The sequence below is a fragment of the Excalfactoria chinensis genome, chromosome 7, assembly GCF_039878825.1.
Source record: "Excalfactoria chinensis isolate bCotChi1 chromosome 7, bCotChi1.hap2, whole genome shotgun sequence".
In the NCBI taxonomy this organism is placed as follows: domain Eukaryota; kingdom Metazoa; phylum Chordata; class Aves; order Galliformes; family Phasianidae; genus Excalfactoria; species Excalfactoria chinensis.
Genome location: NC_092831.1, coordinates 19491813 through 19518540, shown reverse-complemented (window position 1 = coordinate 19518540; position 26728 = coordinate 19491813). Strand labels below are relative to the sequence as shown.

At 53.6% G+C, this 26728-nt stretch overlaps 3 protein-coding genes across 3 annotated transcripts; all 3 read right to left on the bottom strand.

Moving 5' to 3' along the window:
- Positions 1-4423: 4423 nt before the first annotated feature.
- Positions 4424-5803, bottom strand: HOXD9 (homeobox D9). The gene is made up of 2 exons (XM_072341628.1): positions 5149-5803; positions 4424-4753 (listed from the first exon to the last, which is right to left on the bottom strand). The coding sequence occupies exons 1-2, from the start codon at positions 5801-5803 to the stop codon at positions 4512-4514; spliced, it is 897 nt and encodes a 298-aa protein (XP_072197729.1). The 3' UTR covers positions 4424-4511.
- Positions 5804-9642: 3839 nt separating this feature from the next.
- HOXD10 (homeobox D10) lies at positions 9643-11988 on the bottom strand. Its single transcript, XM_072341627.1, has 2 exons — positions 11247-11988; positions 9643-9920 (listed from the first exon to the last, which is right to left on the bottom strand). The coding sequence occupies exons 1-2, from the start codon at positions 11986-11988 to the stop codon at positions 9643-9645; spliced, it is 1020 nt and encodes a 339-aa protein (XP_072197728.1).
- A 7554-nt stretch (positions 11989-19542) lies between these two features.
- On the bottom strand, positions 19543-20988 carry HOXD11 (homeobox D11). The gene is made up of 2 exons (XM_072342244.1): positions 20382-20988; positions 19543-19778 (listed from the first exon to the last, which is right to left on the bottom strand). Exons 1-2 carry the CDS (start codon positions 20986-20988, stop codon positions 19543-19545), a joined length of 843 nt encoding a protein of 280 aa, XP_072198345.1.
- Between the last annotated feature and the right edge of the window lie 5740 nt (positions 20989-26728).

Genomic DNA, 26728 nt, shown 5'->3' with positions numbered 1-26728 from the left:
CGGGGAGGGGGCAGCGGCTGGAGGGGAGCGGGCACGGGGCGCTGCTCCCGGTGCCGCCGCCCGTGCCTCTCCGCTGCTGTCCCGGTGCCGTCGCCGCCGCGCCCCGTGCTCTCCCCTCTCCTGCTCTCCGTGTGCGCGGTGACCGGGGCTGGAATATAATCGCTCCCAAAATGACCTGCCTCACTGCTTTTACTATTTCCTATTAGGCACACAGCAGCCCGCGCACGCACACACACACACACACACACACGCACGCTCATGAGCTCAGGGGGGACTTTTGGCTTCAGTTTACATGTGCCGCTCCTCAGGCAAGAAAAAACCCGGCCCAACCCTGCCCGGATCCACCCCGGCCGCGGCGCCCCCGCTCCCCCCGCCGGGAGCCGCCGAACCCCCGCCGCGCGGGCGAGGCCGCGCAGATCCGCGCGATAACCGCGGGCGCGCTGCCCGGGGCCGGCCCGCAGCCGCGGCCGGAGAGAGCCTACAGGGAACAGCCGCCCGGCGTGCGGGGCAGGGGGCGTCCGGAGAGCGTCCGGGGGACGGGGGGGATGGGAAGGGGGGGGAGGAATCAGGAGGCGGCTCGTGGGGCCGGGGCCCTGCGGATCATTTCCTCGCGGGCGAGTGGAGCGCTGGGAAATGAGATGCACATTTACCCTTGACGCCGTGCACGCATGGCTGAGGCCCCAGGTTAATTGACACTTAATGGAAATCATGCCCATGAATATACTTTCCATCATTTCACCCTCGGTGGACGTCATTAGCGAGGCAGGGAGGGGGAGGAAGAAGGGCGGGTGGGTGCGTGGGCAACAGCGCGGGGCCGCTGGGCGAAAGGGGCAGCGAGCGTGGACCCGGGCATGGAGGAAGGAAGGAAGGAATGGGAGGAAGGGAGGAAGGCGCTGCCCGTTGGGCTCCAGGACGGAGGAAGGCTGCTCAGGAAGGGTGGCACGGTCCCGCTCCCAGTGCTCCGCGATGCACCGTCTCCGTCCTCTGGTGTCCACCGAGGTTCCTCCAGCGGGAGCAGCTTTTGAGGGCAGACACCCCCGGGAGCCAGAGTCCACCCTGATCTGAGCAGACGGAAAATTAAGGTGAAATACTAGACGGGCCTGTCGGAGCCACGTGTGACCGTCTGGTGTGAACTGACTACAGCGCTGTGGTTCAATAACAGCCATCTCAGGCCCCTTCCCCGTTGCAGCCCGCACCCCAACCCAGCCCCACTTCCGTCTCTCTCTTTGTTTCAGAAGTCGCCCTTGCCCCTCACAAGGCACCTCGATGTCCGCGGGGACACGGCGGGGACACAGCCCGGCCCTCGCCTGAGTCCCGGGGACCGTGACAGCACGGCCCAGCACGGCCCCCTCGGGAGCAGCGATCCCTGCCCGGGGACGCGGGGCAGGGGACGGTCCCCCCTCGGTGCCCAAACGCATCCCTCACTCCCGGGTGTTGGAGCACGCAGATCTCTTTTGCTATGAGAAAACACAGCAGCGGACGCCCATAGCGGCAGGGGCTGCAGAGGTGGCACCGGAGCCCCACTCAGCCCTGCGCGGCTTCGCGCGGAGCAGCGGTCGAGAACACCGCAGCCCCACAAAGCCGCGGCTGCCCCGCCGGTAGCAGCAGCCCGTCCGCATGCGCGCGGCAGGAGCCAGAGCGCGGCTGCTCGGACAGGACGCGAAGCGCTGCGCGGGCGCGGAAAGGGGCGCGGGCAGCGGGCGCGGCTCCGCCGGTAGAGTGGAGCGCGGGCGCCCTCTGGCGGCGTGAGGTGGCAGGGACAGGGACAGGGACAGGGACAGGGATAGGGACAGGGACAGGGACAGGGACAGGGACAGGGACAGGGACAGGGACACGGTCAGGCAGTGACCCGCACAGCCCTTCACCGAGAAGAGGTTTCCATAATCCCAGTGCCCCCAGAGCCGCAGCGACGAACCGGCACTGTTCTGATCCGCCTGTCGACGCGCTCAGCCATGAATGGGTTTTCATTTCCTTTCTTCTGTTTTTGCTTTGCTTTTTTTTCTTTTTCTCTCTCTCTTTTTTTTTCCCCTGTCTGCCGGAGTTCCCGGTGCCATTTACTTAGCACATTTCTGTGACCTTCTTTTAATTTTTTGCCAGTGCTCTAATTAACTACATACAAAGAATGCGCCTCGCTTACACATGGCAGCCAGCACAGACGCCGGGGCTTTGAAGAGCTCTGCTATCGCGTTTTCGATCATGTTTCCCCACACATTACACCACAGATACTCCATGTGTGGTAGTTCCAGAGCTATACGGTTTTGTCTTGAACACGTTATGTTGTTTACCCGTGCTCTTACGTCTCCCTAGGTTGATTCGTGCAAACGAAAGTAAGTAGGGTTCTTTGTGAAGGCGTCCCACGGCACACGGAGCCTCTCGGCGCTGTGCGCTGAGCACAGCCAAGCGGGAACGGTACGGACGGACCGAACCAGGCTGCCGTTTGACGTGGAAGAGCTGTGCGGGGAGCTTTTGCTTTCTGCCATTTTGAACCAAACACAAATACACGGAGCGTTAGGGAGAAGTAAAAGAAAAAGGGGGAGGAGGGAGCAGGAAAGATAGGGATAAGAAAAAGGTATTTATCCGAGGTAAAATACGTCGCTGCATCCGAGATAAAATATTAAGAGGAAACGGTGTGGGCTTTGTGACGATTTCTTACCCGAGCTTCCTGATGGCGTTCTATGGCAGAAATACTGCACGCACGCTGTTAGCTATAGATCCCTCCCAACCCCCCCCAACACACACACATGGTGATTTTGGAAAACGCAGCGGTGGGATTCCTCGCGGTAGAATATCCAATAAAATACATTTCAACAAATCAGTGCGCTCTGTAAAATCTGTTTCGTGACCCCCGTGTCTTTTCCGAGCCCGCTGCCTTGGCCTAACGCTGACATATCGAAATTTATAGTCCAAGATTTTAAGACCGAGCTTGTCTGCATTTTTTTGGCTTTTTTCCCCCCTCTAACAAACACAAACATCAAAATAAGGTGGTTTCAAAGAAAAGCGCCATAGCATATCGTAAACTCATTAGGTCCAGACGTCTAGCCATCTCAATGGTTTTATTATACCGCGGTTCTTCCTGTTTTAAAAGAATTATAGGTATCTTCTCGACAATGGATGGGAAGCAATGCAACACCTTTTCCTGGCACTACATGGGCTGGCTTTTCTCTTTTTTTTTTTCTTTCTTTTTTTTAAGAGAGAGGTAAAAACCATGAAACACCAGGTCTCTGCTCTCCCCTTAATCTTGAATTAACCGAGCCGCTCGTAAATATTTACGGGTCCTTCATTTTAATGGTTGCTCTTTAAACAAAGCATTTTTTACAATGAACTTCATCTCAATTATCTCGATAAAGCCGTGGGTGTTTATAAATGTTGGAGGCACGGGACGTGCTGCGAAACGAGGTTTCGCCAACAAAGCCCGAGCAGAGCGCGCAGATTAGAAACGGCCACCAAAAAAAGAAAAAAGATAAAAAAAAGAGAAAAAAAAGAATAAAAGATTTGCGAGAATAACATCGTTTGCTTCGTTGGCTCGGCAGCAGCGATGCGGGAATGTTCCCTAAACGATCCCAAGAGATGCCCGTGGAAGCCGCGGACCGCCCGCGCACACAGCGGCGAAGCAGAGGGCCGCCCCCCCCCCCCCTTCCAGCCCCGGTCCGACGCCCCCCAAGCGGTCGCATCCCCGGCCGTGGGGGTCTCATCGCGGCGCGGGGACGCACAGAGCTCTGCTCTCGTTCGGTCACGACAGCCTTTATTGTGTTAGAACGGACACAGATACAGCAGGTCGGCAGTTAGGGACGTGGGGTGCGCACAGCATTTACCGGGCCGGGGCTCGGGAAACGTGAGGCCTATTGCAAATGGCTTCGAGTCGGAGACGACCTCCTGACAGTGCACTAAGGGGTGTGGGGCGGGGGGGCATCCCGTGGCCTCGCGGTGGCATCTATTGCAAAAATTTAGACCTAGAAAGCAGAGGTTGGGGCGAGATTTCCTCTCAATGAATCGCAGACGACGCAGCGCTGCCGTCGACTGAAGCCACTGTGATTTAATATATAGTTTGTTATCGTTATTATAATTACTTGCCTTACCTTTATTTTGGCAAAGGAGCTACCTAACTACATCACTTGTAAGAGACATGTCGAACACTTAACATCAGCTAAAGTCCCCGAAGCTAACGTGCACTCACAACACCACCGACCGAACGGCCTGGGGGGGGAGGAGGGGGGGAAGCGACTCTGCAAACACGTCGGCGAGCAAGACAACATTTCCCCAAATACCTGACACAGACCACGTTTCACTTCTACCTAAAAAAGACCGGATTGATTTAACGATCCTGGGGCGGGGGCGCGGGGGCGCGGGGGGGGGGTGGGGGGGGGTTGGGGGGGAGGAGAGACGCACGCGGGGCCGAGGGGGCAGGGGAAGCATAAAACCCGACCGAACCGAAAATAAAAATACAAATAAAAAAATACAGCCCCAACCTCAGCCCCAGAGCAGCGTTCCCCGGCCGCATTCCCACCCCGGCGTTAGTCTCCTTTATTGCCTTTCTCTTTGTTCATCTTTTTCATTTTCATCCGTCTGTTTTGAAACCAGATTTTGACCTGTCTCTCGGTGAGATTTAGAATCCTAGCTACTTCGTAGCGGCGGTCGCGGGTGAGGTACATGTTAAAGAGAAACTCCTTCTCCAGTTCCAGAGTTTGATACTTAGTGTAAGGACAACGCTTTTTCCTCGTCGAACGAGCGTGGATCCAGTTTGCCGCGGGGTTATCTGGAAGAAGGGAGGCACAGGGGGGAAGGAATGGGGGAGCGGGGGGGTGGTTGGGGGTTGAGAAAGGTCGTTAAATTAATTTAACGAAGGATGGACTGTTTTCACAACTTCGGGAGAATTATCATAAAAGCCTTAATGCCCCGGTCTGTTTACTGTACAAATGATGTCTTGATGGTAGGTGGTTATGTGGAGTCTTTTATGGGTGCTTGTTGCTGCTCGCGCTGGGGTAGGCGTCTAGACGTTTTTATAGGTTAGTAAAACTATCAGTTTTGCACATTCGAGCCTTACAGGTTTCGGCAATAAATCAAAGGGGCAATTTCTTTCTTTCTTCCTTTCTTTCCCTCGCTCCCTCTCTCCCTGCCGCTCTTCCCCTCTCGCTCCCCTTCTCTACTTACTTGGGTCAAGTTGCTGCTGCTTCTCCTCCTTCGGCTCTCCGCCGGGGCCGGGGCTGTGGCTGCAGGCGGCGGGCTCCTTGGCGCTGCCGGCGGCCGCCTTCTCTCGGGGCTCCGGCAGGAAAGCGCCGCACGTGTATTCGGGCACGGCGATCCCCTGGGACTCTCGGGACGAGGAGCACTCAGTCCTTTTGGAGGAGGAGGAGGAGGAGGAGGAAGAAGAGGAGGCGGCTGCTCCCGTCTCCGGCTTTATCCCGTAGTGGCGCCCGGCGGAGGAGCCCGAGCCCGAGCCGGACGCGGAGCCGCCGCCGCCGCCGCCGCCGCCGCCGCCGCCCGGGAAGCCCGGGAAGGGCTCGATCCAGGAGCGCACGTAGCGGCCGGCGTCGGCTGCCCCTAAGTGGGGCTGGTGCATGTAGGGGTGGTAGATCCCGGTCATGGCCGCGGGCGGCTGCGGGTGAACCGTGGACCAAGAGGTGGAGAACACGGTGGATTTTGGTGCAAAGCTACAGGAGGAAAAATCGGAATTCTCTGCCACACCTGATGGCCTGGAGGTCGCACTGTGACCCCCCTGGACGAATCTACTCCCGTAAACTTCTTCGCTTTCATGGCCTATGAGAGAATCGACATAATAGTTACTTATGGTGCCACTAGACGACATTTTAGGCTCCCCTCTTACTCATATAAAAGGTTACACTGTTAACTGTATATGATACCCTCCCTGAGAACAATCGTAGTATTTTGCAGACTGCAACCCTCAACCATTGGTTGCGGAGCCCACGTGATCATATTTACCAATACTGCGAGTAAATCAATCCGCTAAACTGGGGCTGCTGTGATTAAAAAAAAAAAAAAAAAAAAAAAAAAAAAAAAAAAAAAGAAAGAAAAGAAAGAAAGAAAAAAAAAAAAAAAAGAAAAAAAAGAAATCATCATTAACAGCAGCACCGCACCGCACGGCGCACCCGGACCGCTCCGGGGCCGTCAGCTCCGCACCAACCGATGCCCGATGCCCCCTCCGAGCCCACCCTGCCCGCTCCCTGCCCGTGCCCTTCCCGGGGCGCGCCGGGCGTGGCCGCGCCGGCAGCCCACGGCCGCGGACTATTTCTTCACCTCCTCCGAGTGATTTCTGCCATTCATTTCTTAATCAGTGAGAGGCAGGGTGTTTAAATACATCCAACAGCCTTGGCTTGCTAATCACACTCCGAGCTGCCGAGGAAACCCGCTGGGAAGGGGGGATTCTTGCCTGTAAAAACAAACCGTCGCAAGCTGGGACTGTAACGACTTCTCATAAAACAGGAAAATGTTACAGTAAAAGCACATTGCGGCACTTCCATATTTCAGAGCGTGTGCGGGTGTTATTATCCGTCCCCGTCCCCCCGTCCCACCTCCCCCCCCCCGGCAGAAAGTTTCCATGGGAAGGATTCGCGTTTTGAAAGAGATGCCCATTGTGTTGTTTTAAAACAGGTGGAAGACCTCTGTAATGATTTTATGCCTTTCAATAAAAATTTTATGAGGTGTATTTGATTATAGATTAATGTGTCCCTAATAAAATGGACGGATGGAAACAGCAAAACCCGCGTCTCCGAGCATGACCGACGTGTGGCCGAGCGCATGCTGCCGAGCGGGGCCGCGCCGCTGCCCGGGGGCTGCCCGGGGGCTGAGGGGAGCGGACCGTAGGGGCTGCAGGGGCCCTCGCCCTCCGTCCTCCGCCCGGCCCCGGCTCCGCCGCCGCCGAGGTCAGGGGAACCCAGGCCGGCCCGCGCTGCCACGTTCAATGCCTACGGGGGATTTTCGGCCGCGCCGCTCTCTCTCTGCCTCCTCTCCCCGGCCCGAGACCGCTATCCTTCTTTCCCCAGAGCCTGTTTAGTGCGGACAACCAGATTACCCTCGCCGTGTTGCGCCTTTCTGCTCCTCCGAGAGAGGGAAGGTGCTGTGTTGGAATCTGGAGAAAACGCACACAGTTAGAGTGGAGCCCGCAGCACGGCCCGCTGAGGACACAAACAACAGCACTGCGAAAACACTTCCTACTCGCGGGCCGGTATGAGGAAGGGACCGAAATTCCTGTTTATTTCATGATTTATTACTCTCCTAGTCTCTTTTTTTTTCCTTCCTTCCCCCCCCCCCCTCCCTTCTTTCCTTCCTTCCTTCCTTTCTTTCTTTTTCTTTTTCTTTTTTTTCTTTTTTCTTTCCATTTTCTCCTTTCATTTTTACTGTTCGGCTTCGCCCATCTCACTCTCGCCTTTCCTCTGCATTTCAGACTCCTCTGCTACTCTCCTGGCAGCGGGCGCATGGCGGGGAGGCCCTGCTGCACACGTATGGATTGGTACGGGCTGGGGTGAACCTCTTTTCTGTGTACGTGGAGCACTCGGTGTAGAGCCAGAGAATGAGTTCCCACTGCTGAACTCCTCGGGTGATGCAGCGAGCACCTCTAGAGGGGGGTGAGGTGGGGGTGGGGAGGAGGAAGGAAAAAAAGAAGGTTCAAACGCACCCAACGTTGGAAGAGATGGGCTCTGTGCAACGCTTTGTTGTTTGTTTTCGAGGCGGGAGCGAAAGCAGCGTACCTATGTGCCCCCTCAGCTCCGAAACGATGCTGCTCTGGGTCGGGGAAGCAGCCCTCTGCCCTGCGAGGAAGCACGAGGAAGCATCGCTTGGATCCGACAGCCGAGAGCGCGGAGCAGAGCCACGGTGCGGGCAGGGCCGGTGGCACCGGGTCAGGGACGTGGGCACTGCCTTTCGTTTCTCCACGTAGAAACCGCGCAGGGAAGGAATGGGCGTTGGTGGGCAGAGAGCGGCCGTGGGGGGAGGCACACCGTTCTCCCGCACTGAGCGAAGGTGAACGCGTGCCCACGGATTTGCACTTCAGCTCGGAGTCATGTTCATTTGCAAGCCGCTCTGCTCGGCGCTGCCGCTCGCTCCCACCGCGCCCTTCTCCAGCCGCCAGCAGCCCCTGCCCGGATTTTTCAGCCGCGCACGGAAAGGGTTAAGAGTCGTGAAGTTCACGATCTAGATGTGCGCCGCTAACACGGAATTGCGTGGAAGAAAACGGGGCTCCGAGCACGCCGAGATGATGCAGGGCCACAGAACAGGGGCTGGAGAGGGCGGCTGCTGTGCTGCCGGGAGCTGCGCTGTTCGTAAAAGCCCAGCTTTCCCAATTGTGGGGGACATTTCTCCGTGCAGCGCCTTCTGAAGGCCCACGGGCTGGCCGGGAAGCCCGCTCCTTACCGTTCGGTTGTGCCAGCTCCGTTTTTGGCACTATGGGATTGTTTGTTTTTTTTTTTAAAGCAAGTAAAGACACGAAATCAGGGTCTACACATTGTAAGCACTCAGAGACTGTTATTTTTTAAATCAACATCCGAACGTCAAATAAAATGACACACATATTGCTGACAGCTCGTAGTAGGAAGATTTTTTATCACTTACCATTTATGAGTTGATTGGATGAGGATGTCCAGTTTAGGTCATAATATTTTACAACTTTTTTTTTCTTTTTTTTTTTTTTTTCTTTTTCCCCTCTCTCTGTACATTTCCCCCCCTTTTCGTTTTTTGTTTTGTTTTGTTTCCTCGCTCTGATTGTCAGACTGTGAACATCACAACATTTTATCAATCCATCATTTGTTTACAGGCACAATTAGAAACGATCAGGGTTTACATCATTTCCCGCTCCAGTCTCCTCCCCACCCCCAGGAAAAAAAAGGGGGGAAGGAAAAAAAAAAAGAAAAGAAAGAAAGAATAGAAAACAAAGAAAAAGGGGAAAAGAAAGACCGAAGCCCAGGCAGGGACACACAAAGAGCAGAACGTGGAGAAGGAGCACCAGGCCCAGGAGCTGCTGGCAAGGAAGGCTCAGGAAACCAACCTGCATCCGCAATGGGAACGTTTGTAGAAAACCAAAGGGACCGCAGTAGTTTACAGAGTTTATTGCATTATACATGCGAACAGAACATGCACAAGAAGGACATATTGCTGCTGAACGACTACTATTCCACATATGCACCACGAGAAAATGTCTACAATGGAGAAGAATGAAAGATTCCATTTTACGAAGGACGACCTCTAAGTTCATTTGCGAGGATAGTTACATTATGATGTGCTTCTCTTTCCCCCCGCCCCCAAAGTTTCCCCCCCCCTTTTTCTTAAAGTATTGAATGTACTCCAAACGTTATGGCCCGTGTAACAGCCCCACATAAATACCATTTTGTTAGTAAAAACATGAAAAAAGTCACATTGCTTGGATGTTCGACAGTTCCAATAAGTTAAGACCAAATGATAATATTCAATAATAGTTACCCTGCATTACGATGAGAACAAAAATAAATTACACGTGCTAGTTTTTATATATACTCGTCATAGTAATACATATTCACTTGCAGCGCTAAAAGAAGGACGAAGAGTCACATTCTACCAGAAAATAAAAGGAAAAGGACGGTTCTGCCAGAGTCTCTCCCACACGTGGCACCGGCGGTGCCGTGCCCACTGCTCGCTGTTGCCACCCCCGGGAACGCCTTAGGAGAAGGTCAGATTAGCGGTCAGTTCTCGGATTCGGTTCTCCCTGCTCATCTTCTTGAGCTTCATTCTGCGGTTTTGAAACCAAATCTTGACCTGCCTGTCAGTGAGGTTTACGCTCTTACTGATCTCTAGGCGGCGCTCTCGGGTGAGATACATATTGAATAAGAACTCTTTCTCTAATTCCAGTGTTTGGTGTTTAGTATAAGGGCACCTCTTCTTTCTGCCACTCTTTGCAGTTAGCCAATTGCTCGTTGGAGTATCGGACTTGATTTCCTCTATCAAAATCAAAGAAGAAGAAGAAAAAAAAAAATAAAAATGAACACCCCCTCCGGCTGTAAGCATGTACCCTTGGCCATGACCCCTCCGCAGCGTCTGGCAGCCATGGCGGATGTGCGCGGAGCTGCTGCGCGGGGCGCTGCGGACGGGGGCAGCGGCGGTGGCCGCATCCCTCTCGGCCCTTCCCAGCTCTGAGCCGTGGCCGTGCGGGGCCGGGCTCACCCTGCCCGCAGCGCGGCCCCAAGCACGGTCCGGCCCGGCCCCCGCCCGCTGCCTGCCCAAATGCCCCGCTGCAAAACGCCCCAGCCACGAGCCTGGGGCTGCAACCCCCGGCCGGCTGAGCCGTACAACCACACCTAGGAGAAGACACAGACATTTTCCCAGCCCCAAACATACACGTGAAATTAACACCCTCCGCCTCGCGGGTTTTGTTGTTGTTGGGTTGGGTTTCTTTTTACCCTCCATTTTCCTTTTAGATTCTATTATTTTTTTTTTTCTTTTTTCCCACCAGAAAGGGATCCGTCCCACATCAACCTAGACCTGAATTGGCAACTATAATTCATAAAAAGAGTATCTCCATGCACACGTAGGGTAAAAAGCGACCTGAAGGATGCAAAGCACATTTTTATCAGACAAATTTTCCCGTTTTTTTGATTCCTCGCCACACGCAGTTCGTAACGGAGGCTTCTGCTCTCTTTTAAAGGGAAAATAAAATCAGAGAAGCACCACCTTTACCTTTCACTCGCAATTCAAAATAACGCTGCGCTTTTTGGAGCCAAACCCAAGGCTCTCCCAAGCACCAAAGCCGCACAGGGCACTCTCTGCTCACGCAGGCAGCGGGGCTGCTGCTTTCATTGTGCGTTTGTTCCCAACTTCCCCCAGCCTGGAAGCACCTATTCCTCACCTATTTTAACAGCATCGTAATTAACTTTAAACGCAATCAAACCGCAGCCGGCCTCGGTGGCGAAAATCAGCGCAATATTACGAGAGGAAAGTTGCGCTGCTCGTATTTTACAACCTCCAGAGCTGCCTTTTTAAAGGAATTTGGCCGGTTTGGGCTGCTGCAGCGCACTAAGGAGCACACGGAGCTACCCCGCACCGCAGAGAAGGGCTGCATGCACAAGGGAGGCACGGCTCAAAGCAAACCTTCGGACCCTTTTGTGTGGCGTTTTTCGCCTGCCAAAATCTTCGCAGACGCAGCACCTGCAGCCCCACACTCCTCCCCGTGCAGTGGGGTGGCCGCGGGCTCGTCAGGGCAGCGAAGAGCTGCGTGGTGCCGGGTGCCGGATCTCGGCAAGGCACAGCTCAAGCTCGGTAATACAGACCTTTAGTCTCCTTCTCCTGGACCTCGGGGCTGGACACGGAGCCTTCGGGCAGGCAGCTCCTCTCGTCTTGCAACGTGGACTTGGGCTCGGGACTTTCCACTTGAGAGACTTTAGCCGCGCCGTCCTGGCCGTTCGGGTTTTCATTCATTTTCTTTTCCATCTGAAGTTGAGACGATAGCTGCGGTTTGGAGCTGCCGCGAGGGTTTAACTGTAACATTACGGTTGAACTCGTTTCAGGGCTATTATTGTACTCTTGGGTTTTCCCAGTGGCGTAGGTCTGGCTCAGTCTAAAATATCCTGGGACGGGAACCTCGGGGTTCTCAATGGGGCATGATTCAGACACCAGCCTCTGGTAGGAAGGGACGTCTGAAGAAATGAGTTTGGTTCTCTTATCGGAATACATGCAGCAATTGCTTTCTTCTTTAATATTTGTAGTGAAGGAACAAGTGGGGACCTGCTGTGTAACAGGTTGCTCTATTCGACAAGATCTGTTCGGATCTGTCCAACTGTCTACTTGAGGTATATAAGGATGTACATTCATACCCATATTTTGGTGATTAACTTCTCTTTTAGCCAGAGACGGTAGGAGTCCACAGGTTTGCATCCCATAAGTCCCAATGTCTGTGCTAGGTGGCATATACATGCTGGCGCTGTTGGAGTAGAAACTGTCACTCCTGCACGCACTGATGAGAGAATCTACTAAAAAAGTATTAGCGGCAGGAGAGCTGTTGGGAAAGGACATTTTGGGGAGGAATTTGAGGAAGAGAGATTGTGTCCTTTGTAGGCTGACATCTCTAGGAAAACATTCCCGTGTAATTGCGGATGCCTCCGCGCGACCACATGACAGCCGGGCCAATGGCAGCGCCCGCCGCCCCGCGCCCCGCCGCCCCGCCGCTGACGCTCCCCGCCGCGCCGCCCCGCCGCGCCCCGCCGCGGTCAACAGCGACCCCTAGGCCGCCGCCGCGGCACCGCACCGCGCCCGGCCCCGCTCTGCGGCACCGCGCCGGGCCCCGGCAGCGGCCCCGCTCCGCTCCGAGCCGCGCCGAGCCGAGCCGAGCCGTGCCGCGCGGGGCCGGCCCTGCCGCGTCTGGCAGCAGCACGGCTCGGCTCGGCTCGGCTAGGCGCGGCCCGAAGCGCAGCGGCCATCGTGCCTCCCCTCGCCGTGGCAGCATCGCTTCCTGACAAGTGCGAGGTACAAAAGGTTGCTGAATTTATTAATGCGTATTAAGAAGAATCAGGGGCGATCAATAAAATCCTCATCTACATTCTTGGGCGACTTGGTAATTTTCTTGCTTCTGGAGCTTTTTAAAGAGTTATACCCTCTGTTGCCACACACGGGAAGATATTTTATTAGCAAATCAATCGAGACTTTGTAAAGGATAAGATTAATAGTTAAGATTTAGCATAATGGCGTTCGCGTTATGAATTATTGAAAATTATACTATTGATTTTTTTCCTCGCTGCTCACCGAGAAGGTCAATTTTTGTTTTAACACAAATCGTCAAATATTAAAAGCCATACTTTTGTCAGAAGTTGGGGTTTATAGTCGCAATGCATTCCTCGAATTATTTAACAACGCCTCGTGGAAAGAAAATAAAAATGAATGTGTTTTCTCTTGCCCTGGAAACTGAAAGCACCACAGAGATCATCCCCCCTTCTGCAGCGCTGCTGCCAGAAGCGCGGAGCGCCAGGCACTCACTGCCACTGCTCCAACAACTTTTTCCTTTCCTTTCTTGCTTCATTTTATTTTATTTTGGGGAGGAACGATCGATGCAGATGGAATATAGAAAAATGATGGTAGAAATTCGAGGGGTAACGCTGAGTGCCCTCATGGCAAGGGACATTTCCGCATCTCAGCTCTCTCAGCGCGTTTTATTGTTTTTTTTCCTCCGCTCCGAACCCATATTTACACCCGAACCTGTTACATTTTAAGCAGTGATGGCACTAACTCTTTTTTTCACTCTTTTTCCTTTTCTTTCCTTTCTCTCCCCTTTCTTTTCTTTCTCCTCTTTATTTCACTCTCCCACCCTATTTTCTCTACTCCTTTATTTCTTTCTTTTCCCTTTATTTAATCTGTCCCCATCCATGGGCCGAGGCCGGGGACCCCCCCGCGGTGAACTTGTTGGTGGTTCCTGTGCCGGACGCACGGGCCGCTGTGGGCCCTCTCCGCCCGCAGAACCCCGCCGGCCCCACAGCGCAGCTGCACGGGGAAGGATTTTAAAATCCCAATCTGCGCCCTTCGCCCAGCTCCAAACACGCGTTTTCCAGCAGCGTGGGCTCCACTTCTCGCCGGTTTCCTGGCGCTCGGCTGCTGTGCGCTCTCCCGCACACTTTGCGTGGCTGGAAACAATAACCCCATTTAAAATTTCGCTGTGGCAATGAGACAGACCCTTTTAAAACCTTATCGCAGCTGTTCAAATACAACATCATTGTCAGGTTAAGAGGCAGCGCCTTTTATAGCTGCCGTCCCCGGCTCCTGTGTTGCCGCAGTTTAAACATTACCTTCCTCGATCCGCCGCCTCCCTGCTCGGCGCTGCCCCGCAGCCCTCCGCCACCGCGCTCCGAGCGGGGAAGGGGCAGATCCCGGCTCGGCGCATTTAAGATCACGATCAGAGCCATTGCTAAGATTTGGCCGAGCCGGGGGAGAGCTGCGGAGGAGCCTCGGAGCTCCGCGTCCCCCCCTCGCTTTCTAGCAATTTCCTCTTCTCCAACAACAGCCCGGACGACCCACAGAGTTTAAAGCCACCAAATACTATTTTCCTCGACGCGGTTTAAGGCTTGACTGTGACATTTAATCGGGAATTTTATGCCCATCAAACGGCTCTTTCGTAATCTTTATTTACTCTTTCGGAGGGGAATAAAAAAATAAAGAAAAAAAAAAAAAGAAAAAGAAAGAAAGAGAAAAAGGGGGTCCCAGAAACACCCCAACCGCGGCCAGAGCGCGGAGGGCCGCGGAGAGCTGCGCGGCAGCGGAGGCGCAGGCGGCCCTGGCTGTCACCCCCCCCCGGGCAGTGCTGAACCGGCCGGCCCTCGTCCGCCTCTTAGACGGGAGGGCTCTTTGATTTTTGTAATTGAAGATATGAATTTCTTCCGTGCCACCGCACGGAAAGCGAGATGATGGCCGTGATGATCGTGATTTAAATTTCGTATTCAGGGCCTCCAAACAGCTCCGAAAGGACCCTTCGCCCATGATAAATCACGAGGGGGGTCTGAGAAACGGGCAGCGACTTTTTATTGAAAATGAACAGAAGGAAAGTTTAAGTTTGATGTAAATAGAAGTTGAATAAACATGCGAGAGCCACTGGGGAGCTGGAGACTTAGGCTCTGGGCATTTAATGTCACTATTGTTTTAAATCATATTAAAATGGAATCAAGTAATTAACATTAATAAATAAATCAATATCATGCAATAAATGAGATATACAGTCTACATTAATATAAAGGTTTTGCTCTCAGAGCCCCATATTTTTCCGAATGAGGGAAGGAAAAAAAAAAAAAAAACCCAACCAATGGCTCCATGCAGATGTAAATTACTGTTTGTAATAAAGCATAGGTGGACATTACAGATTTCTCCTCTAGCAAATGTCAGGGCTGAAACCCGGAGGTTACCAGACGTGCCGGTGGGCTTTCATTTCACCGCCTTATCTTCCTAAACCTTATTACTCGTGATATGATGTTTTTTCTCGACCGTGCTGACGATTCCCATCGTTACAATTTGCCGTGTTTGTGTCTCATTATGGGGGGGGATGGGATGGGAGAGGCTGGATATTTCGCAGATGCCTTCAGTAACAAAGGTATTGCGAGAAATATCTGCCTTTAAAAATAGGCTGGAGCCCAGGAAGCTTTTAGTCAAATTGCTTTCATTTACTCGATTCCAGCATTTTATTTAGGGCGTCTTTAAACTCGAAGGCTGTATATTTTATACACGGCGGGGAGATCGAAGAATAGCTTTTATTTAAAGGAAAAAAAAATACATATTTTGGCTACAGTGTTGTGACCTTGCTTCTTCTAATAACGCAACTGTCACGCTGCCCACAGCTCCGTGTGCCATGTTTTCATAGAAAGAGTCGGCGACTCGGCCGGGGGCTCGGATTCCCCGAATGATTTTGACCACGGGTGGGGGGCAGGAACGCCCTGATGGCACTACGCCTTTTCCTAAACACGACACCTTATAAAATAAACAAAATTCCTCGCCGCCCATCGCTTCAGAGGTGCTATTTCTGCTGTGGGGAGCGCACGGCGGCACCCACTCTACTGCAGCTTCGCCCGCAGCCTCAGCTTCCCCTTGTAGTGTTCCCATATTTCCGCGCAGGGGCACAGCCTTATCCTTACAGGACTTTGGCGTGCAGACCGGTCGGCGATCCGGCCGCAGCCCGGCACGTTTGACTTTCGGCAGACTGCTGCCGAATCTGAGGTTCAATCAGCAAAGAGGCAAATGCCCTTCTCGCCCTCCTGAAGGGACAAGCTCAAAGGCGTTCGGAAATAGCTCCCAGCCTTTTCTTTCTAAAGGAATAAAGCACAGAAACGAGGAGGGGAGGAGGGGGGGGGGGGGGGGGGGAAGGATAGAAGGATACAAGAGATGATAGACTCTGACAGAAGCGTCACGTTAACAAGCTGAATTCAAAAAAAAAGGGGGGAATAAAGTGGCTTTCCCGAATTCAAGGTTGTGATGGTTGCTTTTTTTTTTTTTTTTAATTAACAACACACCCGGCTCCAACCAGCCGTTCACATCCTCTGAGAGCGGCCGCGCTAATTGAGAGGGGTTGAAGCTTCACGTGGGAGCCCCGAAGGCTCTGGGGTCGGTGCGGGCTCTCCCAAGAAGCCCCGAATGCCAGGAAAACAAACGGGAAAACTTTGGTGAATGTTCCCCTCTCGAAATAGGTATCTCCGCCAAGAGCAGAGGGGTTCCTCCGGGCTCTGGGTTGGGCTCAAAGGGGCTCTCGTGGCGCCAGGGACCCGAGGATCTGAGGCTGCACAATGCCGTTTTATCGCCGACGGAAAGGCTATTTCTAGGAAACTGTTAACAATGAACTTCTAAAAAAAAAACAAAAAAAAAACCCACAAGCAAACATCAACAACGAAAAGCCACCCCTAAACCCAGCGGACGGAGTGCCAACAAATGCTTTCACGGGATGTGGGGCTCTGGCAGCGCGGAACGCGGCTGAGGCGGCAGAAATAGATTTCGGTGAATCCCGCAGTGAGCAGAGAGAAGAGGAGCCCTTTTCTGGGGGAGATTCTGAGCAAAAGTGTGCACTGGAGGACAAAAAGACAGAGCACAGAACAGCAAAACGGAACGCGCTCGGCCGCTGGAGAAAGCCCAGGGAAATCATAAGCTCCGCTTTAATTTTCTAATCTCTAGTTTCATTTTAATAGATCTCCGTAGTGTTGTTAAGGAGAGGGACTGCAATCAGCAGAGCCTTGGCAAGGTGATGTTCGGATATTAAAAACGTCTTCTTTCGCTTTAGTCTCTGTCTGTCTATAAAAAAAATAAGCGCTCTCAGCACCTCACGTTAAAGCCGCGTTTAAATAAAACGCGTTTTTAAAATTACACTTTCTGTATCGAAACGTTTATTTAAGAGAAGCCTTCAGTAAAAAACGAAAGATAAACAGTGGCAGCGCCTGGGATTTATATTACTTTTGTTCTATCCGCATTGAGGCCGTCCTGAAGGGAGTAAATAGGTTTTCGTTCTAGGGAACGAATTCTGAGTATCGTTGGTTGTTTCTTTCTTTCTTTTTTTTTTTTCCCCCCTTAAAATTATGGGATTTTTTTTAAAGCTCGGTTGCGTTATAAAAGATTACGAGCACCAAAATTTCTTTTAAATTGGCATATTTCTCGAGCACGTCACGGTTACGGGTTATTTGTTTAATAAATCTTTTTGATGCTTTATTTTCTCATTTGGAAGGCCCTGAAATCTTCTCGTTACTTATATATTAGATGTTTTATTAGCGGTGGAATTATTATTAGGAGGAAATATACCGGAGCACGAGGACGGCGCAGTGCAGCAGCGATGCGCCCTCGTGTGGCTCCGGGTGGAGGAGCAGCCGCCTCCCTCCCGGCTGCTCCATTCGCTGTCGGTCACGGCTTTCTCCCTTTCTTTTTAAATAGAAACCTAAAGCTGCTATAATTGAGCATTTATGCAAGATTAATGCCGGGGTGGTTAAGTTTCCGCGGCTCTCTTTTGCGGTGTGGGAGCTTTTTAAAGGGATCGGAATCCCATAAGACGGACGCTTAGAGCACTGCGGGGAAAGGAAAGCGAACGCCCTGCTCTCGCCCTGTGGATTGGGACTCGGGAGAGACGCGAGAACACTGCTGGAAGGTCGGGAGGAATGAAATCCGCGCCTCTCCGAGCGCTCCTAATTAATGGGCTTTGTGGGGAACGAGCAGCCGGGGGAAAAACTGCTGAAATAGCACCTTTCTCACTACATTGCCAAGCGTTTCTTGCCGCCTCCGCGTTTTATCCGGAGCGACAAAAGCAGTATTTCTTTCTTTAGGGTTATTTTCTTTAAAATAATTTAAAAAAAAAAAAAAAAGACAAAAAAGACTATAGTCGGGGAATTGCCGGGCCCGGCAGGGGAAGGGAGGGAGCCGGCAGGGCTTTGCGCACCTCAGAGCTGCTCCCATCGGCCGGGCTGGAGCTGAGCGTTGCGGGGCGCTGCCATGGCCGCGTGTGTGCGTGTGTGGGGCGTGAGGGTGAGCGAGAGACAGGGAGACAGAGAGAGGGTGGGTGGTGGTGGAAAATAACAGAGGAACCTTAAGGCGCCTAATTATTCAGAAAGGTTAAAGGTGATGACCTTGACATTTTGGAAGTTCAAAGGCATACACTTATGTTTTTCTTGCTAAGGGTTTTTTTTTTTTTTTTTTTTTTTTTTTTTAATTTTTCCTTCTTAGCCGCGCCTCCCTCCGCTTCCATCTCTCCAGTTGTTTTTAAATATTAGGGCTATTCCTGACTCATTTGCTCACTTTTGCCTTCTGCGAACACGAGTGTAGCGAGAGACACTCCGTCCTATTCAAAAAAGCCAAATTCTTTTCTCACTCCTTGCCTTTATTGCACACTGCGGAAATCTCTTTTTCACCCACCAGAAGGTGTATAATATAACCCAATTAAGCTGTTTAGAACCTCGGCTTTTATGGTGTTGTCTAGACAGTTCAAGGTTTCGCAAACAGCCCAGCCGGGTCACGCCGCACAAAGCGGGGGGACCTCCGCCGGCCCCCGCGCAGCCCCGCGGCTCCGAGACCCACCCCTCCGCTCCGCACGTTTTTCCTCCCCACGAGCGCTGGCGCTTTATAGCTCCCTGTTGTCTCAGCCGCTCGGAGCCCTCGCTCTGCCTCAGCCTGCGCTGCAAGTAAACACTCATTGGTGTTGGGGGTTCGGGGCTTACCGGGGGCCTGACCAGTTAAAAGCCCTTTTCGTTGTTTATAGTAACGGCTTCAGCCGCAGGGACGGGCTGCAGGCAGCCTCGCTTGCTCTGCCTCGCACTGGGGAGGGAGCAGCTCGCTTAGGAGGATCTACAAAGGCAGAGCCAGAGAGCTGAGCTATTATTTATTTAAAACGCATTTAGAGTAATCCTTCTTGGCTCCCTCCCGTCATTATTTAACTGAACTTGGCTCTAACCCGGGATCCTTTGGAGATGGAAATCCATACAGTGCACGGAAGTTATAACCTTAACTTTACTAGAAACCATTTATTCACATGAAAAAGACAGTGGCCCATGCTTTTGGATGACAATAGAAACATATATATATATATATTTTATATATAGCGAACGTACATTTACCATCTCTTAAATAAACCGCATTCACTTAAAGGGAGGAAAGTGTTACCCTAACTCAAAAGCAACAACATAGCCCCCCCCCGAACTCAATGAATTGTAAGCAAGAACTACCAGACACGCTGCAGGTCCATTGCTGGTTCTGGGGGAGAGGAAAAAAACAAAAAAGCACCTTTGGCGAGAACCACTGGAGAATAGACAGCTGGATTTACTCTGGGTTCCCTTAGCAGGAATCTGCTCCGCCAAGCCCCGAAATCTCCAGTGGCCATTCAGCGTGTGGAGCTGCGCATGGAAATGAAACTTTGAGTTCCGCAGGGCGGCTGTGTCATGTAAACCAATTCACTTTGCATTCGGATGGCAGGTCAGGCTGACCGAAGGATTCTTTTTTTCTTCATCTTTCTTCCTTTTCTCTCGCGATTTTTAGATTTGTTTTTCCTTTCCTTTTCCTTTCCTTCTCTTTTTTTCTTTCTTTATCTTTATCTTTATCTTTTTCTTTCTTTTCTTTCTTTTTCTTTTTTTTTTCTCCTCAAAACAAGGGATTTCCAGTGAAGTATTGGAGTCGATCTCTGTTCAGTTTCTTTTCTTTCATCCTTCGATTCTGGAACCAGATTTTAACTTGTCGGTCAGTGAGGTTGAGCATTCTGGACAACTGCAGTCTTTTCTCTTTGTTTATGTACACGTTGAAGAAAAACTCCCGTTCCAGTTCTCTTATCTGATATTTGGTATAGGGACACCTCTTTTTTCTCGATCGCTGAGGAACTGCTGAAATTAAAGAGAGAAAATGCTGATTTATGCAGAATACGACCGCGCTCGGCTGGAAACAGCTCAGACTTTGCCCGTGTCCCCCCGCCCGGGGAAGCGGCCCTCCAGCAGCTCCGAAAATATTCCCCGGTCTTTTGCTCTCCGGTGGACATAGGAAAAGAAAAATAATAATAAAACAAAAAATAATTAAAAAAGAGAGAATATTTCCCAACTTCTCCTTAAAAGAGAGCACTTCGAGCGCTACGGAGAGATATTTAAATGGGCTGGAAATATTCCAAGTTTCTCCAAGCCCTCTCGCCCCCACCCCCGCTCAAACAAACGAAGAGCTCAGCCTGCAACGCGGAGGCAGCTCCGAGCCCTACCTGTGAGATCTCGCCGTCCGCCCCCCGCCAAATCAACAATTTAATAACAATTAATATCCTCTTCCGAGAATACCTTAAGCCCACCTAAATTGGTTTCCTATCGTAAACACGCTTTACAACGGTGAAGGAAATCTTATAGGATATATAAAATCCTTTGGATGCTTATAAAATGGCACATAAAATGCGGCTTGACAAAGTGTCGGCCTTGTACTCTTGCCCCCGCGTCACCGCCGATACCTACCTGAACTGTTGCTCTTCTCTGCAACAGCCTCACCGGGAGGGGAAGCGGCGCCGCTCGCCGTTGTCACTTTCTTCTCCTGGCCGGAAGGTGCCTTGCTGCAGGCGCTGTGTTGGGGCTTCAGCTCGCCCTTGTCTGCGTCCCCCTCGCCCTCGGAGTGCTGCTGGTACGGGGGCGCGGGGGCCGGCTCGTAGAACTGGTCGAAGCCCTGCGGCAGGATACCGTTCCTCCCCACCGAGCTGTAGAAGTTGGAGGCGGCGGGGGACGCTCCGTGGTGGCCGCACACGGGGTCCGTTTTGAATAACATTTCCGTCCTCCTGTTCGCGGGCTGCAGAAAGTCTCTGTGCATCACCTCTTCAGCTGAGTAATAGGGAGCGTAACTGCCCCTGTACTGCCATTTGCTGCGCTCTAATCCGTATTCCCTGAATGCCACTTCGCGCACAGGTTGGACATGAGGTAAATTAGAAGAATAAGGAAAAGTCATTTGACAGGAAGACGATTGCGACAAAAAAGAGGGTTTCGTCGAGAAGTCTGAGGGCGAGACGTAATAAGCGCACCCTGGCAGATACATATTGGATGCGCCGTGACTGCAATCGTCAAACTCGGTCATGTCTTCCTTTTTGCGATTGCGAGCGACCGGGAGGCTTCAATGCATTGAACGAGATCCATCTATTGCACAAGAGGCTTTGGACAGGATCAACTAAGAAAAAATCCCCACCGTGTGCTGACGTGCAATTCATCTTGATTGATTCTAGTGGTAATTATGTCACGTGACGCAATGTAGAAATGTCCTTATATCTATATCGGCCCCTCGGAACGGCTCCCGAGATCTCTCCAAAGAGCCCTCCCGGCACGGAGAGATGAGCGGGCGGTCCCGCTCGCCTTTTCCCCTCCTTCTCCTGCTGCCGAGCGGTGCCCGAGGTGCTGCGGGCGTTCACCTGGGGCCGCGCCGCCCTGCCCGCCGCCCGCCCGCCGCCACCGCCGGGTGCGGGGCTCCGCGGCGCGGCCCCCCCCGCATCACCGCCGCCCGCCCGGGAGCCTCCGTCGGGGAAGGCGACCTCCGGGCCGCGGTGCGGGCTCCGAGCCGGGCACCGGGCCTCTGTAACGTGATCGCTGCTCGTTAGCGGGAGCGGCTCTGCCGGTGGCGGCCGCCGGGTGCTGTTCACGCGGCGCGGCCGAGTCCCATTCACGCGCTCTGAGGTCCGAGCGGATCTGCCCGCCCGGCTCCGGCACTCCGAGGCTGGCACCCAAATCCGTCCCGAAATTGCGATCCCCGAGGGCCTCGTGTTTCCTCGCTCGAGCCCTAGCACCGAGAGCTTGTGCAAAGGCGCCGTGGGCGAGCTGCAAGGGGAAAGATGCAAAGAGAACATCTCTCAGCAGCTGGTCTCGGGAAGGGGAGACACTTTGGGGCTCTTCTGGCAAGAGAAGGGCCGGGGCAGGGGAAGAAGCCCACGAGCACGCTTTCCTTGGAAGCTAAGCCGCGCACAAAGTGACCTCTGTTCGTGCCTCCAACTCCCACCAAACGTTCACTTTCATTGGAAGGGAAGAACGGGGCTGGAAGCGGGTGGCACGCACAGAGCCCGCAGCCCTGCCCTGCCCTGCCCTGCCTTCGAGTGCTCCCTTCTACCCATATTCTCTTTCTCCTTGAAATATTATTTTAAATAGATGAACACAAACCGGGTCACAAGGACTGAAAAGGGAACAGAATAAATAATACGCGCCAGAAACAGCCCCCGGTGCTCAAGCAGCTCCTCATTCCAGCAACGTTTGCCAGCTCTCTATGGGAATGCCTTTTTCCATCACCGCAAAGCATAGCCACAGCATATGCCATATGCCGCTCTACAAACCAACCTGCAATCCGCCCGAGCTCTCGGGCCCGTCAGGGTCTCTCTGCGCCACCCGAACACCTCCGGGTGCTCCGTGCAGCCCCCAGGCCCCGAGCTGCTCCCCAGAGGCAGTCGCCACCCAAGCCGGGAGGTAGGGACCGGCCCGCAGCATCGAGGCACGCAGAGAAAGCCCTCGGCTCTGGGGTGAACGGGCTCTGCCAGCCTCAGCCCCGCGCTGCGGACAGGTCCGGGTGGAGATCCTCAGCACGGCCCCACAAGCCCCACAACCAGACCCCTCATCCAGAGCTTCAACCTGCCCCAGCTCGGCGCCGCAGCCACTCCAATCCTGTTCCTCCAAAACGGGCGAGGGCTGCCGCAGGGGCTTCTGCAGCACTGTCCCTGTCCCTTCCGAAACCGAGAGACCCGAATCCAGCTGATCAGATGGAGCTCATCCTCTTTTTTTCTCTATCTTTCCCCCCCCCCCCCCCCCCATACAGCATTGTAGTGTTGCCCTGACGCCTCGCTTTCAGACCACCTCACACGCCACAAATGGCTGCCAGCAAAGAGCCACTCGCTATCACCAGTTATCACCAGAAACCAAGACACAAAGCCACCATTTCCTCCCTTTACCAGGGAAGTCCAAGCCTTCTCAATTTTGCCACAACACACGAACAACCTCCCAAAAACGATGCCTTCTGAGCTAAAATGGCTCCTGAGTCCCTCACCGCAGCACCGGGCAGGGACCCTCTGGGTCGTGCCCCAGGGCTGAGACAGAGCTCACAGCAGGGTTGGTTCTGGGACCCTCAGAAAGGTAGTTTTCTTTACCGCTCAGACAACAGATTGTGCCTCAGCCAGAACCGCGAACCTTGCTTTCGATGCAGCGAGCCCAGCATCAACTAAATGTTGGCGCAGGAGCCAACCGGTTTCAACTAATTCAAGTTCAAAGACATGGCGACGATTTGTTAATACGAAAACAGACCTTGTAGGAAACAGTCCCTCCAAAAGCGATCCGATTCAGGAGCGGGAGCCCAGTGCTTCAGCAGAAGCCCCTCCGTAATAGGGCAGAGCCGGGGGTCCGCACCCGCAGGAGCCTCCATCCCGGGGTCGGTTCCTAACCCAGCTCAGAGCACCGCATCCCTCTGTTGTTTGCCTCGCTCCCGTTACATCGCGTTGCAACACAGGCGCTCATCGCGTCCACAGCCAGGCGCGTACTTACCGTTAGGCGTCTTGAAACATCTGCAACCGTTGCGTGGGATCACCAAGGGTTCTGCTCCGAGTGGCATTTCCAAAAGCCCTCCGTGGCAGTGCGGGCGCCCCGCAGACCGTGCGGGCGCGAAGGTGCGGGCGCGGCTGGCGGAGATGCGGCTCTCCGTGCCACCCAAGATAAGACACTAACTTGACCTTAACTTTGTTATGGCGCCCCTAGTATCTGGAGAACGTGAACAGACACTGTCTGGCAGCTCTCGTAAAAACCGACTGGAGAAGAGATTCTGAGTCATTTCATTTATTGCCACTACAGTTCTGCAAGAAAGCTTTTCCTCCCTGCCAAACTTTAATTATTTATGCTCTTTTAGGAAGCACAAAGGCATCCAGAGCCATTTCCAACGAGCCGAGTTGCGTTCGCAGCCTTATCAAACGCTCAGCCCCCCTCGGAAGGGCTTTATCTCGTTGGGGCTGCGGTCGGAATGCGGAGATGGTGATGTAGGAGTCAATAATGGCACCACCGCCCGCTGCGGGGGGAAGTGGGCACGGGCGCAGCCGATGGGTGCCCACCGCCACCCCGGACCGCGGCACAACGCGGGGGTGCGGCTGCGGCACCCGCACCGCCCAACCCAGGGTCGGGGGTACTCGCCACAGCTCCTGCACTCACCCCCGGGGCCGCGCCCGCGAGCAGGCACGCGTGTGCTCACATATGCCCGGGGTGCGCGCACCGTGCGAGTGCGTGCCCTGCCACACTGTGTGTGCGTGCGTGTCTGTGTGTGCGTGTGCCTGTGTGTGAGTGAGTGCCTCCCCCAGTGCCCCCAACGACTGTCGTCGCCCGCAGCTTCAGATGAGCAGCCGGAACCTTCCGTGTGCGCACGTCTGTGCACCATTTTGTCCTGCAGATGCGTGCTGCCTGCGTGTGCCCGCTGATGCTCAGATATGTGCAAGGCGTGCACAGACACGCAGACACACGTAATGCACGGAGTTCTGCAGCACGCCGCCTTTCAGACCCCATCTCCCTGCTTTGTAACCTATTTATCCTTCCGAGGGTGGCTCTGACTGGTAGGATGCGTTCAGCTGTCGTCGTGGATCGGATGCGTTTAGTGAATAATCCATGGCACTTCCCATCTTTCCATCCAAGTCTTCTTCGGCTTTCACATCACAAATCGGGTAAAGCCTATGGCTGGACCGGTGTAGATTAGAACGGAGAAGGGCGGCACAAAGACTCCGTTCCTCAAGGGCCTTAATAGTATTCCAGAAGGAATAAATAAAAGCTCTTTAGCCATTTTTCGCCTTTCTGCCGGCTCGTATCGCTGGAGTCGCTTCCAGTTTTCTTAATTAGAGGACCGCTGCCGAGGGAAGAGCCTCCCACAGCCCGCACTGCGCCAGGGCTGCGCGCCCCGAGGGCTCCTGAGGACGCGGGCAGCGCTGCCCTCCGGCCCTGCTAAGCTCTGCCCGCAGCGAGGTGGGCTTTGACCCCTCTGGGAGGCGAGAATGGCGCCTCCAGGTCGGACTACGTCTTCTTTTTCCTTCCGACACACCCGGGCGGTACTTTGGGGCTGCGGGAAGCTCTCGGAAGATGGCTGCTGCGCTGCCCTCAGCGCGGATATGTCTCCTTTATGAAATAATGAGTTTATTGCCTCCTGGAAGGCAACCCGCCCGATAAATACATGGCTGCTTTGTGCCGCGCCTTGTGATTGTGTAGTCTTGTTGCGTAAGCTCCAAACAACCACATTTGAGTTCGCTTTATACACCAGAAAATAGCGCAGGCTCAGCCAGTGTAATTATTATTACTACTGGGAGAGGCAGCCCAAGGTTTCGTGTGTGGAAACGCCTCTTCATTAGAAACAGATATGCTTGGAAAGTGCAGCCAAAATGCATTTTAATCCGGAGCTGTATTTCCGTGAGATATTTTCCAGCTCCGCAATCTCAGCCTGGGCACTCCCGCACTCGCGGCCCTGTGGCAGTATGGAGCTGCGTGCCGGGGGGCTGCAGCACAGCACTGGGCAGAGGGTTGCAGAGAAAATCGATTTCATTCCCGTTCTAAAGCAATGCTCGGTCGGCGTGGGCACTGCTCCTAGTCCCTCTGGCCGAGTCTCCCCTCTGAGGTTTATAAAAGAACAAACAAACAAACAAACAAAACAAAACAAAAAAACAAAAAACAAAACCCACCACCACCACCAAAAAAAAACCAGAGAAAGTGTCCCCACTTTCCCTCATAAAAACCTCTGCGGAAATGGCCGTGGGGACAGTCTCGGAAAATAATCAAACCTCCCTGCTCGCCCTTCTCCTGCTCCCGCAGTACCTAGGGGTGAGAGGGGCCCTGAGCGGCCCGGCTGCCCCCAGTCCCGGCCCCAGAAGCACAGCCCGCTCCCAACACCCCCTCCCGTTTGTTTGGGGCCGCACTTGGACAAGGCCAAAGTCAGCGGCGGAGGAAGGGCAGGGCCCGGCCCGGCCACCTAGGGCGGCCACCGGCGAGAGCCGCATGCGACCGGACCGAGGAGGTCGCGGTCACACTGCCCCGCCGCTCTGGGGCCGAGCCGGCTGCGGGAGGGCTCGGCGGGCGGGACCTCGCCCCGGCCCCGCGGGGATCGGAACCCCGGGGGGTCTCCGTCCCGCTGCAGCCGTCGGGGCCGAGACGTCGGAGTGGGCGGCGGCAGCGCGGGGCGCGGAGCGGCGGTGCCGGCTTGCGCGGAGGCGATGCGCGGGTTATGCGCGGGCCTTGCGCGAGCGTCACGTGCCCTCTTCGCCGGCCGCGGCTGGATGCGAGCGGGGCTGGTAAAAAAAATAACAAATCAAGAATAAAAAGGTTTATTTGGTAACCGCTTTCTGCGATCTGTGCTCCAACAGGTTATTCCAAACCACAAAACATGCGAGCGCCGCATGCTCGCCTTCAGAAGCGGGGAACACATGAAGGGACCAGCCGGCATTTACAGAGCTGACGTCTTTACTAGGCATTATTCTTTTATTTGTTATTATTCTTATTTTTTCTGCAAAATGGTGTTTACATACAGTTAAAAGGCATCGATTTTAGTTTAGCGCCGCACATTCTCCAGGGAAAGAGGGTTAGAAGCAGGAGAAATACTATATAAAAGGAGAAAGAAAAGGGAAAAAGCTGATAATACGGGTTTCAGTGCTGGGCTGGCTCGTCTTCTTCGTTCTGCCTAAGAGCTCAGCGGTTGCCGACGTACACGGGGATCCTACGCGTTCCGAAAATTTGACTTAAATGGGAAAAACCCCCCAGCTCCCGCCTTGCAGCCGCGACCACACGCTACTCTATGGGGCGAACACAAGTTCATGCAGGAACGGGCGGACGCCGCG

Excerpts from the sequence above, each read along its gene's own strand:
- HOXD11 (XM_072342244.1), bottom strand. The coding sequence starts at position 20,988 with ATGACCGAGTTTGACGATTGCAGTCACGGCGCATCCAATATGTATCTG. Across the intron at positions 19,779-20,381 it reads AGAGAAGAGCAACAGTTCAG|CAGTTCCTCAGCGATCGAGA; the intron begins GTAGGTATCGGC and ends CTTTAATTTCAG.
- HOXD10 (XM_072341627.1), bottom strand. The coding sequence starts at position 11,988 with ATGTCCTTTCCCAACAGCTCTCCTGCCGCTAATACTTTTTTAGTAGAT. Across the intron at positions 9,921-11,246 it reads CCAGGAGAAGGAGACTAAAG|AGGAAATCAAGTCCGATACT; the intron begins GTCTGTATTACC and ends TGATTTTGATAG.
- HOXD9 (XM_072341628.1), bottom strand. The coding sequence starts at position 5,803 with ATGTCGTCTAGTGGCACCATAAGTAACTATTATGTCGATTCTCTCATA. Across the intron at positions 4,754-5,148 it reads GCAGCAGCAACTTGACCCAA|ATAACCCCGCGGCAAACTGG; the intron begins GTAAGTAGAGAA and ends CCCTTCTTCCAG.